The sequence below is a fragment of the Equus quagga genome, chromosome 8 (assembly GCF_021613505.1).
Source record: "Equus quagga isolate Etosha38 chromosome 8, UCLA_HA_Equagga_1.0, whole genome shotgun sequence".
In the NCBI taxonomy this organism is placed as follows: Eukaryota; Metazoa; Chordata; class Mammalia; order Perissodactyla; family Equidae; genus Equus; species Equus quagga.
In genome coordinates this window covers 20,401,683-20,423,011 of record NC_060274.1, presented here as the reverse complement: position 1 = coordinate 20,423,011, position 21,329 = coordinate 20,401,683, and the positions used below count along the sequence as shown (strand labels likewise).

Genomic DNA, 21,329 nt, shown 5'->3' with positions numbered 1-21,329 from the left:
GGGTTACAAGGCACTATTACGGTTTTACTCGTTCGATATAATCCTTGTACCACTTCTATAATCTACTCCCTGCTTTCATTAGCCCAGATCCTAGAGTCCTGCCTCAGACTCTGTCAAACACGTGTGGCCTGTGTGTAGCAAACAATCCTTCCATTATAAGAGGGAGAGTCTGTACAACTAAATGTTATCAGTGTGTGTGTGTGTGTGTGTACACTGTAGTTTTTCAGAAAAATGTTTCACACTAATCAATTAATATTTTCATCACTATTGATTCATTTTTCAGGAACAAGAAGTCTACATGACACTCAAAAAGAAAAATTAAAAGGGCTTAGGAAAAGAAGGATGGAAAAGGCATTTTACAACTTATCGAAGTGGGAAAATAAAGATCTCAGTTTTCAAAAACAAGTCTGTGAACAAAAAAGTTATAAGAGGGCTTTTATGAAAAAGAAATAGCCAACAGCAAAATCGATCCTCATGTACAGTAAGAAACATGTATTTTGACTACCGTTTCTTAATCGATCCCTACTCCATCCGTGTGATAATCCTTCCATTCCGTTCAGCCAAAGATGAGACTGTGGTCTAAGAAGCCAGTCGTTTGAAGCTAGTTTAAATAGTCATAATCAGTGATTGGCAAAGTGATCTAAACATACTGACCCCCTGAAAACAAGACAGAAATACTCCCCAGTGTGCTCACTGACTCTAATATAAATACATCCACTGGTCTCCCTGAAGTGGGCCTTCCATAGTGCCTAGCATAATAAATTTAATTCTAGCTCTAAAAAACACGGTATATAATTCCCAACCTGCGAAGACCCCATTTTAGCATGCTACTGAGACTTCTTTCTGATCTGGCTAGACTCACACAGAAAACTGTAGAAAATGACTATCTCAGCTTGTCAAAAATATTCTGTCTTCTGTATCCATCTAATATGATAAAATAATTCTTCTTTGGTTGTCATGGCCACTGTAATATTGGAATTGGGAGAGTCTTGTAAAAATTAAAATTCATGAGTCAGTACATTTACATTCCATTAGTTACCCAGTCTATATATCTCATTCAAACCTAAAACTCCTCTCTCTTCTCACTCTCATCTGATGACCTTGCTTACTGTTTCACTGAGAAAGAGAAGCAGTAAAACCTTGAACTTCCACACGCTCTCACTACTACGCTGGCCTACCTGCATCCACGCCCCGAGTACTCTGCTGTCGTCCCACAACCACGGATTAACTGTTTGTTCTGGAGTCACACTCGCTTACAAAAAGATTCTGCTCCTGCAACTCTCCCCTTTCTCCTCTTAATCGTTAATTTTCTCAACTCTACAGGATCATTTTCATTAACATCAAAACATTCTATAATAGCAGCCATCTTATAAATTACCTTCCCTTATCTTCTATTTCCTCATTTCTCTGCTCTATTTTACAGTAAAAATCCATATTTTATAGCAAAATTGCCGTATTTTACCCACATAATGACTTAGGAATTCAATTTGCTTAATTTATATGATAGAATTTTCCCCTTTTCTTACTAGCATTCCTATAGACACAACCTGAGATCTGACAATCAAGCTCTCTCCTTCAATCAAGATTCTCTCTCGTTCACCAGTGACCAAGGCATTTCAATCACAATTTAAATAACAATGCTGTTGATATATACAAGGCAGCACAAAATCCAGCTGCATCCTTGAGAATTGTACTGATTCCACAGCAGCACTATCAGCAAAAACTGATTTCTGCACGAACTTGAGCAGATATGTTTTAAATGACTCCTAAGAAATAAGAATTAAAGGGTATGTTTGCATTAGCCCTGATTACCATTAGGATGCTAATATCTATTACTAATATTTCTTGATATGATGTTGAAAATAAACCATCCCAATATAATCATATATATTACATAAATATATAATCATTTTATGTAATATATTTAAATATTTCATATAAAAATATGTATTTTGGGGCCAGCCCTGTGGCCAAGTGGTTAAGTTCACGCACTCCAGGCGAACCAGGGTTTCGGCGGCCCAGGGTTTCGCCAGTTTGGATCCTGGGCACAGACATGGCACCTCTCATCAAGCCAAGCCATGCTGATGTGGCATCCCACATGCCACAACTAGAAGGACCCACAACTAAAATACACAACTATATATTGGGGTGATTTGAGGAGAGAAAGCAAAAAGAGAAAAAGAAGATTGGCAACAGTTATTAGCTCAGGTGCCCATCTTTAAAAAAAAAATATGTATTTTAATCACAAGATAAAAGACAACCATTAATTAATTTGACCTTATAAAATATGAACAGCATTAATTATACAGGGAAAAGGAACCCTTCAAGAATCTCACACTCAGTTAATACTCAGTAAAAATCACTGTCCAATCAGAAGAACAAGAAGGAGGATTGTGCAGTTTCTTTTCCTACACAAGTATAATGAGCAATTATAATCTTGGTTTAGAAAAATCACAAATCATTCAGTCAGATGTAAGTACTAACTGAAATTATATTCTTCCTTTGGCCAATAATGTCTTCATTGTGAACTACAGAGGTAGGACAATATGATTGTCCTGTTGCACACAGAATTTTATGGCTATTCTCTAATCCAAAAGAGATTTCTTGTTAAAATTTGATTATAAACATAAACAAGGTAAAAATATCATTATATAAGAAGCATATAGATACTCATTAAAGATTATGTGTATACTGGCTATAAAATAACTGTATTTCCTAAATCAGAGACAGACAAATATCATATGATTTCACTTATATGTGGAAGATAAACACGTGGATATGGAGAACAGACTGGTGGTTACTAGAGGGGAGGATGGGGGGAGGGGGAAGGGGGCAAAGGCGCACACATGTATGGTGATAGATGAATACTAGACTATTGGTGGTGAACATGATGCAGTCTACTCAGAAACTCAAATATAATAATGCACACCTGAAATTTACACAGTTATAAGCCAATATGACCACAATAAAATAATTTTTTTAATGCTTACCCTAAACCTTTGCATCTAATTTCCAGTTTATAGGAAATATAAGAATTAGAGGAACAAGTTAAATGAACCACTTGGAAGCTAATAGACAAATCCCAAAGGTAGGACATTCTCCCACATGAGTGGCCCGATCTCTTCAATAAGTCAATGTCACAGAAGACTCCTAAAAGACACAAAAACCAAATGCACAGTGTGGACTTTGACTGGATCCTGATGAGCAAACTAGCAGCAAAAGACATTGGGTGAAGGGGTAATTGGAGAAACATGAATATGAACTGGGTATTGGACGTTATACGGAATTGTTAATGTTATTATGATAATACACTTAGGAAAAATATCCTTAATTTAAAATATATGTGTGTATGTCCAAACATAGTTTCTGTAGAGTTGGACTGAATCTATGTCCTAAGCTACAAAAATGAGGGGAAGTACCAACTAGAGGCAGCACTGGGCTGTAGGCATTCGGTCCCTGGATCTGAACCCAGAGAAGCTGATACTGAGCAGTCACTGTTAGGACAATATAACATATTGGCAAAATGTTGCATAAGCCTTAGTTTTTTAAATTAACTTTAACCCTTGATTATTTCCAGAACTGCATTTAGTAGTCACCTAGTTCAACCAGATCACTTTGCAAATCAGCAAACTGAAATCCAGAACTGTTACAGGATTGTCCCAAGGTTACCCAGCAGTAATGAGAGAGCTGGGCTGGCACCCAAGTTCCTCACTCTGTCTCCAAAGTCATTAATTTCACCCACTTTAGAGAAATGTGCTAGATATAATGGTATTTTTAAATGTGCAAAATTATTGTTCTAAGTGTTTAAAATAATTTTGAGTTCTGAAAATTATGATACATCTTTTCTTTATAAGCCAAAAGTGCTACAAAGTATAAGCATGCTTTTACAATACATTTCCTAAACTGTAACATTTTCAAAAGAGTATAAAGTGTGATGTTCATAAAGTCTAATTTATGTCTCTTGAAATGTGTTTAATTGGCAATAAGACTTTTCAAGACAGAGAAATTACAGTCCCTTTCCACTAAAGCCTCATTAAATTACTTATCTGTGTCCCTAATACAAACATTCATTTTTTTGCATAAAAAATAATCTATTGAAGAGGGACATATTTTTTTTTACCAAGTACAGTTTGAATATGGTTGATTTTTAAAATCTTATTCTAGCATGGTAGAATCTTAGCTGAATCAGAGGAACAGAATGCAAGCTAAATGTGAGAAATAAAGAACGGACTTGATATTTATTGAGCGACTATTTACCAAGTTTTATGTTAGATACTTCGAATACTTTAATTCACTTTCATTGTATTGCAGATAAATTGACTCCACACATCTAGTTTGACTCTTCCACTAAATCCCTTTAAAACAATAAAGAGATTTTGTGAAAAATTAAACACAAAAAACCACAAGAAAGAATAGGAAGAAAGACGACAAGGAAATTGTGGAAGATGAAAAGCAATTGATTAATTATTAAATAATTTAGCAGACCTGAAAAAAACTAAGTCCAAAGGCCAGCAGTGGAGAAAACTGAGAACAGACAGGAATTACAATACGGGATCCCCAACAGGCTCAGAAACTGGTATCGCTAGGTACATCTGGATGCGGCTAAAAGGAGTAAGGAGAACCGGTTGCAAGTGTGTTTAAGAAGCAGCCAGATGCTCAGCTTTATTCCCACTCTCCTCAGCTGGGAAACCTCCCCTCCCCAGTCCTGACAAAGATTGGAGGTTTATCCTCTGGGGAAGCTTAACAAGTCTCTGGACTGAGAGACACTCAGAGAATTAAATAGATCTCTTAGAAAATAAAGAATGACAGGAGAAATAAAAATCTAAATAGCAGTGACGCGTGATAAAGTAAGTTGAGAAATCTGTTAGAAAGGAGAGCAAAAAAAGGAAAACAACAGACAAAGATATGCAAAATATGAAAGACTCAGCCCAGGGTTCCAATTTCTGAATAATAGGAGTTCCAGAAAGAAAGGGAAGAAATCATCAAAGGAGTAATTCAAGAAATTTACTTTCAAAGAAGCACCTGAGCTTGTAGAATTAAAAAGTCTGCTCACTGAGAGTTTAGCAAAACGGATAAAAATAGACCCACATCAAGACATACCATTATGAAACTTCCTAATATTGGAATAAAAAGACTCTACAGGCTTCTCCAGAGGGGGGAAGAAAATTATTCAGACATAAAGGATCAGGGGCCATGACGGCTTCGGCTTCTCAATAGCAACCCCGAAAGCTACACATTCTGCAAAGGAGATGTGGACATTTGTGAACAGGTAGCGTGTGAAATAGCATTTACATAGGCATATGAAGAAACATGTGGAATACTGATCTTATCAAAATTATGTATAACTATATTGGGTGGATTGAACAATAGAAGGGATGTCACTGAGGTTTGTGGGGGGAGGGGATAAAAAAGCTATCTTCATATTTCATGGTATAAAATCAATAGATAATACTTAAAACTAAAACCAAGAAGTAGCAATATAATTATATTATTTATCATTTACCTGAAGGTAATTAACAAATAATCAGCTTAAAGATGTGAAAGCGGGGGGCCGGCCCCAGGGCCGAGTGGTTAAGTTTGTGCGCTGGGCTTCAGCGGCCCAGGGTCTTGCCGGTTTGGATCCTGGGCGCGGACATGGCACCGCTCATCAGGCCACGCTGAGGCGGCGTCCCACATGCCACAACTAGAAGGACCCACAACTAGAATACACAACTATGTACTGGGGGGTTTTGTGGAGAAGAAGAAAAAAAAAGATTGGCAACAGACATTAGTTGAGGGCGAATCTTTAGGGTAAAAAAGAGGTGAAAGTGGTTGCCTGTGGAAAGACCAAATTAGGGGAGGTGTGGGAGTAGAGGGGACGGGCAGACTTCTTTTCATAATAAAACTTGTAAGTCTACTAGATTTGTTAAACATGTGTATGTATACCTTGGCTAAAATTTAAAACTTAAATGTACCACATAAACCCCCTAAACACGGTCACACCACATAACAGGTGTGAATTTCTATAAAAGGGGATCCCCAGCCCCTCTATGGAGGCAGAGTGTTTATCAGCTTGTTTCTCTGGATCTGAATATTGACAGGCACCAGAACGTTCTCTTCTACATGATATGTTCTCTGCGTTGCCCTATATTCTAGTGTGCCCAGGAGAGTCCTATTTTACACCTGTTGTGCAGGCTAATTATTAAAAGTACTTCTTTTTACTTTCAAAATTGTCCTGATTAGACTAAATTATTTGGTCAGCTTAATAACACTCTCACACCTCCATATATTTGTACTTGTATCCTCCACACCTTGACTTCCCTCTCCCAAATGTCTTCCTGGGGAAAAAAAATTCCTTCACATTTCTGTTCAAGTTCTCCTCATAAAGATTTCCTTGAACTAAAGATGTCTCCTCGCACCCCTTGTTACACTGCATGTACAACTTCATTATAGCAATTATCTCATTATATTGCAGCTGTTTACGTGCTCATCTTTCACAAGAACATGAGTTCCTGTGGGATCGCTATCTCTCCATCTTTAATTGTCCAGCACTGAACGCAGGGGCTACGCAGAGTAATCCACCCAATTCTTACTGAATCAATGAACTTGACACATTATATAAAATTTAATTGTGAGATATTTGTATTCTTGCAAGTCTTATCATTATGAAGGATACTGACAACTCAACTGTGATAAGATTTATCCCAACCATAAAAAAATCCAGGCATAATTCCATTCCCATATTCAAGCTAAAGGATGATAGTTTGTGATTACAAATTATTAGGTGAGTTTGAACAACTCTATCATTACATATGCTTAAACATGTAACCTATCACATGTGTGTCTATTTCAGCAGCTAAGATAAATTCATAATGTAATTTAGCGCTATACATAGATGAATATAGGAAGCAGAGAGCAATTAGATGTTTTCAATTTAATAATGAAATATATGAATATCTTTTCAACTCTTTTCTTACAAACTGAGTTCACATTTTTATCTTGTCTGATTTCAAGTAGGGGTGAATTGTGGTTGGAATTTTTAAGGGGAGTTAGACTGACAGGATCGAAGGCACACAAAAATCTTCCTTTTTTAAAATTCTAAATGACTGTTTTTATTGGACTAATCACAGTTCTTAAACTTTTATGCCCATGAGAATCATATGAAGAGGTTGGGGGAAAAAAAAGATTCCCAGGGCTTGATGAAGCCCATGAATCTGTATTTTAAAAAATTCATAACTCCAAATTGATTTTTATTTTTCAAATCATACCACCCAATGGATTTTCAAGTAGATGACTGTGAGATTGAACTGTGAGAGACACTGGAGGCTGAGGGGACCCCTTAAAAGCAAAGATATGGTATCAGGTCTACTATAATCAATTGTTATTTATTACCAAGTTCCCGGTTATCTCTGTTCTAGAGATAAATAAATAGAGGAACAACGAACACTATTGTTAAGTCCAAAACTGGGGTGAGTCTGAGATTTTGTCTCATTTATGTACGTATATAGGTATGTGTGTCTGCGTGTCTTATATATTATACCTCACAGGTAAATATATATTTATTATATAGTACATATTACTTATATATTCTGTATTTTATGTTATATACATACATATTTTTACATCTGGGGAGGATAAAAGCAGGCTGAATTATCTGGGAATTCAGTAAGATAGATACTTAGACGTGAAACTGAGTTGCCTAAGGAAATTTAAAATTGTAAGCTTTCTTGCAAGAACTGTAAATGAACTAAGAGTACACATGAACTGTGAATACATGAACCATGATTCATACCTCACATACAGCTATGACACTAAAAGTGCAGCTAAAGAAATACCTCCTTTAAAAATTAAAACATCTACTTGGGGAAGAAAGGCTCTTGGAATGAGAGGCGCACCCACACAGGTCCTTCTTGTCTTTTCATTTGAGGTCAGGTGGCAGGAGCACCCAGGCCGAGTGTCTGCCTCTGTTCTCAGAGAGACGTGATCTGCCCACAGATACACAGCCTGTGCCAACCCTCTCAAAGGCATAGAAGCTGGGAATGGCAGAGAAAACTCAAGCCCACCAAAGTGAATAATCAATCTACTCTTTCAAATAATAAATATGAATAAGAATTATCAGTTATTTTTAAAACTATCAACACAAAAGAGAAACATCAAAATGAACAGAGAACACCTGATTCAGGAGGAAACCAGATAGCTCCTGTAAGAAAAGAAAAGAGAACTTTAAAATAATTTTCCATAATGTTCTAAGAAAGATTCAAGAATATGTCCATTTATAAACTAGAACAAACTAAGATGCAAAAAGGGAATAACAGAATAAGTAAGAGCTCATGAAAATTAAGAATATAATTACCAAAATTAAGGAAAATAATTAGTTGAGATGGAAAAAAGAAGGAAGTCTCCCAAAATGTAAAGCAATAAAACCAGGAGGTGAAAAATATTTTTAAAAAGTCAAGAATGAGGTATAAATCCAAGAGGTCCAACATCCATCTAAGGAGTGTCCTTAATGACAGAACAAAGACAATGAGGAGAGAAACAATCAAACAGAGGAAAATCCCGGGAGTCTAAGACACGACTCGTCAGATAAGGAGTTCAGCAAAAATGAAAACTGACCCATGAACACACCCTCATGAAACGTCAGAACATCTCAATGGGCGCTCCTTCCCATTCTTCCCTGGATTCTCTTCTCCTTGATCTCTAAATTGTGCGGACTCAAGGGCTCATTATTCTCACGCTCTCTGTCTCTTCTATATTTCACTCATTTGCTAAATGATCTCATCCAGACTCATCACTTTGAACGTCATCTATATACTGATAACCCCAATTTTATCTCTCCATTTCCAACTTCTCCTTGAAACTCCACATAGCAAATTGATTTCCTTTTTGCAATCTAACATACGTTTCAAATGTAATATGTCTAAAATAGAATTTTTATCTCAGTCCCCACTCCAAATCGCTCATCTCCTAATCTTCCCCATCTCAGTAAATAGCCACACCATTAATCCAGTTGCTTGGGCCATAAAATCATGAGTCATGCTTATCTCCTCTCTTCCTCGTGCCTTGCATCCAAGCCACCTGCAAGGCCAACACCTAGCAGGGATTTATAAGAAAGGTGTGTCCAAGAAGAATATTAATTCCCTAAGACTATGATGAGGTCACATTCTCTCCCACTCCTCACAACCCTGTTTGTATTAATTATATCTCCTAGTCAAAGCAACACAATTTTTAAGAACATGAGAATGCATCCCTTACTGTGGTACAAACGCTGCATGGTCTACAATAAATAATATTTACATAATATTTTAAAAGTTGGATATTGGTTTTAAACTTTAAATCATCAAAGTATGAAAGACATTTATATTTGTCAAATTAAATGTAAGTTCTATAAACCCTGAAAATGTAAAAGTAATGAAAAACAGGAGTTAGTAGGTGGAAGTAGATGTTGAGGAAAATATAGGGGCAAGAAATCTCTGATCTTACACCGTAGGAAATCAAGAGACACTGTCAAAAATTTACGGGTCAAGAAATAGAATTTTTATGAAGTTAAATAACAAAATATTTTCTTAAAATGAGCCTGGTAGGGACTGGGTGGGGAGAGAAGACAAGCACAAGTGAGCTAAATTTCTCTAATGTCATAGAGGAGAATCAATAGCTATTTTTAAATTGAAACATTAACAAATAAAGTATATGCAGATTATTTAAGACTTAGATTTAACCTCCAGAAAAACTAACCATAAAATGGTTGTAAACAATTACTTCTGATGAGCAGGAATAAAGAAAAGTGTATTGAACCTTACTTTTCATTTAGCATCCCCTTCAGTGTTTGAATTTTTATTATAGCATATATGCTGGCATAATAATTAAATGAACAAATAAAAACAAATATATTAAGAAGAGAGCAAGTAATCAATCCAATCTAGTTTTATATCTAGATTTTCACATATGTTTACTTGAATAAGATTTTATAAAGAGACATCAATTTTTGTTTCATTGTTGGTCAGTAGCATAAAAGATAGAAATGCTGAGCTAAGATATTTTAGTCCAATCTTTATTTTTAATCCACTATGTAAGCACACAGATTGGTAAACTACTGTCGGGTCAAAATATGTTGATGCTAGAGTATGTATTTAATAAAAGAATTCTATAAAAAGGATCCTTCACATCGAGAACCAGAAAGACTCACGCAGTGATTCACCATAATTTATCTCCTCAAAGAACTGCAGGCCTCTGTCCCGACCAAAGGGAGACACTGGCGTTCTGAGCACAGTAAATACTTCCATTGTCCTAACACTACCTCTCGTCCTACTTCCAAGCTTATAAACATGGCACTATTTTTACCTTGAATAATGCATGGCTTGGTGGCCTGCAATATTAAAATAGAAGTCTGTCGTGTGCTTCATCTCATTGGTGTGCCCGGTGGCCTCGATCCAGTGTCCTATTGGGAGACAATAAACGCCATCCACCAAGTTGTTTTCATTATAAGTGCAGCAACGGTCGTGGTGAGGCCCATTGCCTAAGAACCAGAAGAAATGACAAACAGAACAATTAAATCAATGCTTTGCTTAACAGCCACAAAGTAGCTGATGCAAAATTAATAGTAAGATGAAAGTAAATACAAAGTTGCTTAATCTCCACATTTCAGTATAAACAAAAATAGACTAGAGGGAGAGGGAAAACAGTCGAAATTTCTAAAGAGTTACTTATGAATTTCAGAGTTCTGTGCTCCCTTTGCATACATGGGTATTTCCAAAAGTGTATTAGCTTTCAGAATTTCAGGGTACTTCCCTGTCCAAAGATCCCATTGTGAGTCATTTCACAGCCTGATTAGCTGCTGAAAAGGATTTTTAAAGCCATAATGTCCCTGTATTACAGTTTTATCTCTCTGGTATGCAAATTCATGACTAAAATCAGTAACAAAGTATATTAATATCAGCTCAAACAATAAATAAATTTAAAAGATTAAATACATTAATAATTAAACAAATGATCACATCCAATCTAGCATACAAATCAGTGGTTAGTATTATCTTCAGATGGGGAAACTAAGCATCACAGAGATGAACTAGCTTGCCTAAGGTCATGGAACTAGCAGGTGCAGAGCTGGCAGTAATCTGATGCACCTAGTTCCCACCTTTCAGGCACCTGAGACTTCCTGCTGTTTTCTGCCTACTTCACAAGCACCAGAACACACCATCCACCTTCCAGAGAGAGGAGCAAAGAGGCAGAGACGGAAGATCATGTCTCTGAAAATAATATTTGCCTACGTCACAAGTCTGCCCAGTATCAACTACACTAGGAAACAGATCCTTTATTTCCATGAAAATGGTAATTCACACATTATTTTCATTAGCCCTTCTTATGTGACCACGCCATTCTAAATCATTCCTTTAACTACCTAATTTCCATTTAATGGTCATTAATAAGAAGAACATATAAGCAAAATAAAAATAAGAATAAGTCAGATTTGCTATGAATATGAAATTTGGACTCATTTGTCCCTTGCTCTGTCTTACAAAATATTTTACCTAAAGTGATTTGGCATAAAATCTCAAAAAAAATCCTTGAGTCATTGGGCGATTCTTTAGGATAGAACTCCCTGCCCTCAGATAGAACGTACAGGTTGGCTCCCTTAATAAAACGTCACTGATCTTCCTAGTTCAGACTCCTCTTTTCTCTTGACGCTACAAGGCACTGCACCAACTGCTCTATTAACATCGATATTTAATACATGAAACTATACTAGCAATCTCACTTCTAGAAACATATCCAAAAGAAATATAAGAACAGTAAAGATACATAGAGATACATGTGTGTAGCAATACTATTTTAAAAGCAAATACTATAAACTATATAAATTTATCTATTCATTCTTCCACGAATATTTATTGAATGCCAACTAGACGACAGGCTCTGTGTTAAGTATATTAGGGATTTAGGTATCTACCATAAGAGCAACAAAAAAATTGAAACATTTTAAGCAGGCAGGTGACATGACCAAATTTTTATGTTGAAAATATGTCTCTGGCTGCAGAGGAAAAAGTTAATTGAAGCACAATGAGATTAGAAGGAGAAAGTCCATTTAGGAAACTACTGCATTAGCCCAGGTAGAAGATAATGAAAACCTGGAAGCAGAAATGGAAAGGAGCGGTCAGATTCAGGAGGGGAAAGCCACGTGACTTGGTGATTAACTGGATACGGGAGGTAAAAGAGAAAGGGAATCAATAGTGACTCCTAGGCTTCTGGCAAATATAATTCAATATATAGCGGTACCATTCACTGAGATGTGAACTCTGGAAGAGGTTAGAAGAGAAGATCATCAGTGTGGTTCTGGTATGTTGGGTGTGGAGCGCTGTTTAGATACAGAAGGAGAAATCTAGTAGAGAGTTGGAGTTATTGGTTTGACACTCAGACCAGAAATATGAACTAGAAAAATAAATTATGAGTCATCCAAGAGTAAATGGTAATTGAGACAAGGATATAGATGAGTCACAAAGAAAAACAATATTGATTGAGAGGAAAAAGTTTCTAGAACCAAGTCTAAAGGTCTCCCAACATTTAACAGCTGCATAGAGAAGGATGAGCTTACGAAGGCTGCATAGAAAAGGAGGGGCTGGAGAGGAAAACTAGGAGTGAGAAACTGAGGTGGGCAAGAAGAGCGAAAGTGTAAACAGAGGCTAAAACCCTGATGGATGCAGCTCTGACTCCTGACAGTATTCCACCAGGAGAATGGATTTGGGAGGGGAACTATTTTACTCTAAACCTCTGAAGTCATAGAATTTGTTCCAAAGAGAAGGTATTACCTTTTAGTTTAATAAAAGAATAATATCTATGGCTCCCACAGTTCAATACAATGGACTTACAACAATTTAAATGTTATAACTTAATCGAATATAATTACTGAGGAGCTCAAATATACATAAATTACAATGTGCAAGAAAAATTATGTATAGAACATCAATTTCCTAAGAATCCTTCATTACTAGAATTGGTTTTTTTGAATTATTCATTTTTAAACATACAGGTCCCAGGAGAAGTAACAAAACACAATTCTCTCTCTCCTGGAGGTGTCAGTGGAGGCATAGCGGAGAGCTGGAACTCTCACCCACTCAGTACTAAGAAGGAGTCCAGTCCCTTCAGCTGTCAATGGAGACTGGGTGAGAAACCTGAATAAGGAGGTGTCACCCCCATCTTTTGCTGGAGCAGTGTCAGGGCAACCCAGTTAAACCAGAAGGTGTGAATAAGATCCAGAGTCTCATTATACAATATTCAAAATGTCCAACTTTCAATGGAAATTCACTCATTATACCAAGAATCACAAAGATCTCAAAATGAATGAAAAAAGAATGCTTGAAAGGTATCAACATCAACATGACAGACTTTAGAACTATGTGACAAAGATTTTAAGCTTCAACAGCCCATTAGAATACATTTGAAACCAAAGAACCGTCAGAAAGCCTCAGCAAAGAAATAGAACCTGTAAAGAAGAATCAAATGGAAATTTTAGAACTGAAAAATAAAACAGTTGAAACAACAAGCTCACTCAATAGGCTCAAGAGCAGAAGGGAGGGGACAGAGGAAAGAATCAGCAAGACACACATGGAACAGTAGAAATGACCCAACTCAGCAACAGAGAAAACATAGACTGAAAAAAGAACAGAGCCTTAGGGACCCGTGGGACTACAGCAAAAAATCTAACATTCATGTAACTGGAGTCCTGGAAGGAGAGGAGAAAGAAAGTGTGGCTGAAAAATATTTGAGGAAATAATGCCTAAAAACTTTCCAAATTTGCCAATAAGCCTAAACCTACAAGTGCAAGAAGCAACACAAGATAAACACAAAGAAATCCACACCACAACCATCATAATTAAATTTCTGAAAACTAAAGACAAAAAAATAGCCAGAGAAAAATATTTAGGAGAAACAGCAATTCTAATGTCTGTAGCTTTCTCGAAAGAATGGCTAACAGAAGACACCTAAACAGAAAGAAAATCCTTGAACATCAGGTGGAGAAACTAGATCACTCCTACACTGCTGATGGCAATGAGAAATGGTACAATCACTCTGGGAAAAAGTTTGGCAGTTTCTTTAAAAAACTTAATCTTGTGGGTACCATACAACTCAACTATACTCCTGGTATTTATCCCAGAGAAACTAAACTTCTATTCACACAAAAACCAGTAGAAGAATTGTTACAGCAGCTCTATTAGTTATAGTCAAAACCTAGAAACCACCCAGATGTCCTTCAGTGGGTGAACGGTTTAACAAACTGTGGTACAGCCATACCATGATTTAGCCATAAAAAGAAATGACCTATGGATACAGGCAACAGCCTAGGTGAATCTCCATAGAATTATGTTAAGTGAAAAGCTGCCAATCCCCCAAAAAAATTCTTGAAGTGAAAAAATTTACACAGCTAGAGAAGAGGTCAGTGGTTGTAGAGGTTAGGGAGCTGGGGGAAGAGGAAAGTGGGTGTGATTCTAAAAAAGCAACATGGGAGATCCTTGTGGTGACGAAACGTTACCAGTGAGGGAAACCATGATAGTTACACAGGATCTTTCCATATTATTTCTTACAACTGCATGTGACTGTACAATTACCTCAAAATAAAAAGTTTAATTTAAAAATAAATCTTGGTTTGTTTTCTTTTGTCCAAATAGACTGGAAAAGTTTTAGGTTTCCAATCCACTTAGGACTGGCCTAAGAGTACAGTATATAACATGTTGTTTACCAGCATAATGAGTATTTATGCCTAGAAGTTTAGTTAACTTTTCCAGGTTTCATCTATTTTATAAAAAGAGTCAGTTGGACGCGTTGTATTGAGGCTAAAGGGGTAAGTTTGTGGTGGAGGAGGGAGGGGGAGGCAAGTAGGAGTGAATTATCTGTCCAGATTGGAGCCGGCCATTGCCAGTTATTTGCTGGCATTAATTTAAAAGAAATAAATATACAAACAGCTCACTAAGGTGAAATAAACTAATTTGGACTATTGGCAGAAAAGTGGGAAATGATTGGTTTAATTAACAATAAACACCTATTTAGAGCAGATTTGGCCATCACGGTATTTGCTCATCGAGGCAAGTGAAGTTAAAATAAAGCGAATAAATGTGAAGGAGTAAGAGGCCTACTTTATGGTGCTCCGATTAAAGCCACAGAAGTAAGAAACCTCAGAATTTGAAAACTCAGAACTAATGCATTATTTTAAATAGTTCTATAAATTTGAAAGTTCAGGTTAAAATGAATTTTTTAAATAAATTTAAAAGCTTTGAAATTATACCGGACAAGCAAAATCTATTGGATAGCATAGTTTACTTAAAATTAAAGTTCTAATTATTATTTATATGTTATTTTATTTGAATCTACTCTCTTTGGAGTTTAATTACTTTGCAGTTTTTATTTCTAGCACATGAACATAAATTCTGAACCTAACATATTAATTTTTAATTTCAGCTAGTAATTTGCTCAAATTGGACGTCTCTCATGCCCATGTGTTACTACCTCAGAAGCTATCAGTGCACAAAGTTGTACAGACATGATGTAATCATTACCAACTCTTTGGCATTTTGATATTCTGTTCTAAAGGCAAAAGCAAAACAAAATAAAACACAAAAAATCTTTATGTTCAACCAACCGCCTCTTTGAGCAGATCCTATTTCGGTTGAGCACGTCGATAAATTGCAATATGCAGTGGTAGAAAATAGTTGAGTTTGGGTGTAGCGATGGGAGACAGCTGAAATGCATCATGGACTAGAGGACTCAGGTGCCATCGAGGAAGGAGAGGACGGGGGGGGGGGGGGGGGGAAGAATGTGAACATTGAGGAGGAAAAGGAAAGGTGAGATGGAGAAAAAGAAGAGAGAAGACAAGATCCAGCTGGCAAACTACAGAAGGTGAAGCGGATAATCAAAACATGCTGGTCATGAGACCACCACAGAGCAAGTCAAGGCAAGCATTTTAATACTTAATTTGAAGTTATTTGCCCTTCTGTAATATTCCTCTTTTCTCCCTCTCCCCTACCTTCAGTATAACCTACTTCATTCACACACACGTTTCTAGTGTGGAGAGAGAGAAGATAGTCCACTAATGAAAACTTATTTAAAAACTGAATTCCTTGCCTATGTTGTCTTGATGTAGAACAGGGCAACATAAACAGGGCCACAAGAAACTGCATCTGCTCAGCAGAGCAGAAGCAGGGCAGCAAAGTCAATGATGACCATGAGGATACAAACCTTCCCTGCTACACAGGCAGCTGAGAGAGGGCTCTGTCCTCTCCACTCTACAGGAACAGTGACTGATTCCATCTCTGTCGATATGTACATCATAAGGAGGAAGACCACAGATAAAATCTAACTCATGCAATTATAGAGTCTTTACAAGCTTTCAGGATCTGCACACACACAACAGAATAAAGTGCTAAGAAGTAAACCGAGATCTAATAAGAAAATAATAAATAATACAAGACTTACAGGATTTTTATTTACAAGATTTTTATCTCATTTATTAAAGGAATGCACAAATCTTAAATACAAAATGTTAAGTAGACAACATTTCTTGTGAATGGCAAAAATAATGAAATTTGGCTAATGAAAATTAGGAAATCAATGATTACGTAGGGGTATGAAGAAAGTTCTACACTAACTCAGGTAGGTAGGTAGACAAAAGCCCAGTCCTTGTATAACAAGACTGCATTAAAATAATAGGAGTTTTATATATGTTAAGAGTATATGCCTAGAGTTAAAGCTGAAGTAACTCCCAGGAAAAATCCAACATGAAACAACCCAACAAATTCAGGAAAGAGCTCCGAGGGTTTTGATTAAAAATAACAATAATGACTACAAAGACAAATCAGTTGCCCACTTAGCAATGATGTAAACAGGAATTAGATTTAGAGATGCTAAGATTTTTCTATAATAGATATGAAAATATTACTTGTTAAGGAGGCTAGAGTTTGGAGAACCAGAAAATATCAAATGTGACAGGGTGATTATGGTAATAAACCAAACGTCCAACTCATGGGTGCGTGTATGTGTGTGTGTGAGCACGCATGTGAGTGAATGCATGGATATGTGTGTGTGTGTGTGATTGTCTCTCAAGATAGAAAACTGATTATTATTGGTGATTAATATTTTTATGGCAAATGGTAGGTTGAATCGTGAGATACATAAGCATCACCCCTTCGGTACATCTGTACGTATAACCTTGTTTAACCCTTTAGTTAAAAATGAGCCACGCAGCCTAAGAGAATTACTTGATAGAACTACAAGTCATCAGGCTCATTACTTCATACATAATAGGTCTGGCCTCACTGGCTCTCGTTAACAGTCAGACTTAAGACCACTCGCATACGCTTCAAATCCTGTAAGACAATCAACAGCAGTCCTTGAGGCGGTGGTTGAGCAGGCAGGTGCCATGTGCTGGTCTCTCAGAGGTGACCTTGAGGTGCAGATGAGGGGAAAGAAGGAGAGATTAAGCTTAGCCTTGGATTCACTCTCCTCCAAGCCTCTCGAGGGATCTTTTAGGTAAAATTCCCAGAAGAGCCTTGATCAGTTCCAGCTAAGAATTTTAAGGAAAAACTTAACAGCTGCCAAACCATACAGAGCAGAAAATATCAGAAGGGAAAGCTTCTGGGATTAGAAAAAGACGTGGGTGAAATGGAGGCTTAGATCAAGCTAGGTTGAAGAAATATAATAGAAAAAAAACTTAAGGGAAAAGCAAAATTCAATAGTTCTTTTCTTAAAAGATTTACTAATAACTTAATATATGTACCAAATTATGTTCCCCCCAAATTTATACACTGAAGTTCTAACTCCTAACGTGACTGCATCTGAAGATAGGGCCTTTAGAGAGGTAATTAAGGTTAAAATGATATCGTAAGGGTGGAGCCCTAATCCCATTGACTGGTGTCCTTATAAGGAGAGGAAGAGACCCAGAGACCGCTCTCTCCAAGCAGGCAGAGAGGAAAGGCCGTGTGAGCACCCAGCAAGAAGGCAGCCACCAGCAAGCCAGCAGAGCCCTCACCAGAAACCAAATCAGTTGGCGCCTGATCTGGGACTTCTGGCTTCCAGCAACGTGAGAAAATCAATTTTTCTCTTAAGCCACCCAGTCTATGGTATTTTCTTATAGCAGCCTGAGCAGACTAACGCACTCATGTATGCAAAATAGTCTAGAGTTTAATCCAATTAATATCCAAGTGTTACTGAGAGCTTGTTAGGTGTCCAGTGCTGTGGTAAACTGAGGTAAACAAATGGAAATTAAAACGCGATTCCCACGACGAATGGACCATTGTGGGTTAGACAAAGGTTACACAAAGCAGTAAGTGAATGACGCAAAACTAAACTAAACGATGAAAATAATTCTAAAACTATATGATAAGATATTGATACACAAACAGAATATTCAAGGATTGCAAATAGGCTTCATCTCCAATGCCATCTTCAATGTAAGACGACTGGAATGCTAGGTTGAAATGTATTTTAAGGAGCAGTTAGCTCACTAGGAAAGAAAACTAATAGATTTGTGGTGTGTACATGGATGTAGAAGCCTGAAAAATGGAGACAGTTGCGTAATTGCGAGCTAGAATTACTGAGGAAGGGTTTTCGAGAGAGGGGATGGGTCTCAAGCTGTGATTGACAACAAGGTATATTTTAGATACATAACAAAGTGCACAAGAATATACAAATGAGTATGATTCAAAGCAGGAAACAAATATTAAGAACAAATCTGTTAATTTCAGTGGGTAGAGTGAGAACATAACATGGACTCGTGGAGGTCCATATTACTTACCAAATTCTAAATCAAGCACTGCGAAACAACTGGATTTCATGACTTGAAAAAGCAGAGAACAGAATTACCACTTTTCTACCCATTATTTAAGAAGTCAGATTTTCTTTTAATGAAGAAGATTTACATTAATTAGTGATTCATGATAATACACACATCTCAAAATGAGAAGCATCTCAGAGATTGAAGATTCCTTTGAAAAACATCCCAAACAATGGCATTACCAGACCATTATGCTTCCAATTAAAATTAAATACAATAACAGAGCCCTCCTTTTACACGATTTTTAGAGAAAATCCGAAACTTAGATTGTTCTTAATAGGCTTGACTCAAAGCACCAGACTGAGTTATTAATAATTCATTCAACCTGATGATCATCTAGAGGGAAGCCAAAAGATTTGACCACCTGATTTGAGGTGATCAAATCTGATGGTAGCTAATTATGCCATGACTCAAGGGATTACATAAGAAGACAAGCATATTAAAATGCTCCATCTCTGCATAACTGGATACATTTGCCGGATACTGCATTTACTTTCTATGTCACATGCAGAGATGTTTATTCATGTGTTTAATAAATTTTTATTTAATTGCTCTAATAATTTTTAATGTTGATTTTTCTGACTGTCATTAAACAATTTTTATAGCAGTGTCTAGACTTGTTGTTAAATTGTCAGGTCAATTTTTCTCTCCATAGCACTCCCAGAATTGACTAAAAATTTCATTGTGTCTCATTGTCTGAAAACAAATCCAAGTCACACTATAAAAATAGATACAGCATCTCTATTAGTGTTAGACTCATTGTATAAAGCAAAAGCTTCTCACCAGATTTCACTACTTCATTGGTCATACCTTGAAGCCCACTAGAGTAGCTCCCATGTCACCTGTCTTTGCAAACTTGAAGTCAAATAATGCTGAGGCAGAAGGCGACACCTTCCCTAGTAGCCATTTCTCAAGAGTGTCCAACATTTAGATGCAAAGAACACAGGAGAAGCATATTCATCCCAGGGACTCCGAAGAACACTGAGTTGCAGTTAACCCCATCCAGCCCAAGTAGCCCAGCAGAAACTGCATTTTAGCAGTTTCATGATAAGTAAATGTTTGGGCATGAAATCTCTCTTCAATTAAGATTCCCTAGAATGTGGGCTAAATGGTTTAATGACACATTCCCTTGAGCTGATCTTGTTCTGATGTGAAAATCATCTCTGATGGCTTCATGCTTTGGTTTCTTCCGTGGCAAAAATATTTTTTGATATTGTAGAGATACAGCTGATGTGAACGTCATATACGCACCGCCCTAGTTACCGAGAAGAATCTAGAAACGCACAGCTAATTGAGAGAGGACAGAGGGGTCAAATACAATTTTTAAAGACAAAATCCTTTGAAATTGATAGGCCAGACTGTTTTAAACTCTTTTAATGAGACATTATAGGCTGTAAAAATAAAAGAGGGTCAATTAGGGAGATTATCTTAAAATTTACCACAGCTATAAACTACACATGGATAAGAAACAGCTGAAGAAGGATTTTGCCTCTCTTAGGACTATGTCTGATTGCAAGCAACAGAAAATCGGAAGCAACAGTGACTTCAAGAAATTCAAGTCTATTTCTCACACAACAAGAGATGAAAACCAGGCAGGCCAGAACTGCTACAATATCAAATGTTTTCTAAATGTCTGCTTTGCCATCCTTCACACACTAAACTTTGTTGTCATATTTGCCACCTCATGTTCAAAGGGTGACCTCTGGGCATCAGGTCTGGACACTCCACTTCCTAGCCATGATGAAGAGCTTCTGTTCCTTTTCATGAGAAAAGTGAAAACCTTCCTGGGAGCCTCACCCAAGACTTCTGACATCTCATTAGCCAGAACTAGGTGACAGGGACATCCTTAGACCAAGTGCTAGCCAAAGAGAGGAAGGGCACTTCCTCTGGACACCTGACCAGAGTAATAATGATTCATCCCACTGCTGCTTAAACAAGTCAGGATCGGTTAGCCATGGAGCAGAGAGAAAAACCCATGCCAATGAGCACACTGATGGTGCCTGTGATGGGTTTGAACACACCATCTTTCTCCAGCAAATCATTTTGGAAGATAAACTATCTTTCTTTAGGTATCACACACCTCAACCTGAATTAATTCAAAAGTACCCAATGCATCAAATTTTTAATTACAAATTATTTTTAAATAAATCAACCGCAAAACGAAAAGCATTTTAATGTACTTTAAAAACTTGAAAATTGGGCCAGCCCCATGGCCTAGTGGTTGAGTTCGGCTCACTCCGCTTTGGCGGCCCGGGTTTGCAAGTTCAGATCCTGGGCCTGGACCTACACCACTCATCAGCCAAGTTGTAGTGGCGACCCACATGCAAAATAGAGGAAGACTGGCACAGATGTTAGCTCAGGGTGAATCTTCTTCAGAAAAAAAAAAAGAAAAAACTTGAAAATTGCCACACACAAAAAAAAGAGAAAGTGAGTACAGGTTATTTGTCTGGTTCTTGATTGCGTTTGGCTTGTACAACCCCTTTGCTCTAACACAGAATCTCCTCCGATTCCTAGCCTTAAACCTCCCCAAAGCGCT

At 37.1% G+C, this 21,329-nt stretch overlaps 1 protein-coding gene across 1 annotated transcript in view; it reads right to left on the bottom strand.

Moving 5' to 3' along the window:
- The window catches only part of EPM2A (EPM2A glucan phosphatase, laforin), a gene marked incomplete at its 5' end in the record, with an annotated part of 85,011 nt that overhangs the window by 38,570 nt on the left and 25,112 nt on the right, over nucleotides 1–21,329 (bottom strand). The window contains one exon of the mRNA XM_046669837.1: nucleotides 10,318–10,492. Coding sequence (XP_046525793.1) covers nucleotides 10,318–10,492 — 175 coding nt within the window. The remainder of the gene's footprint in view (nucleotides 1–10,317; nucleotides 10,493–21,329) is intronic.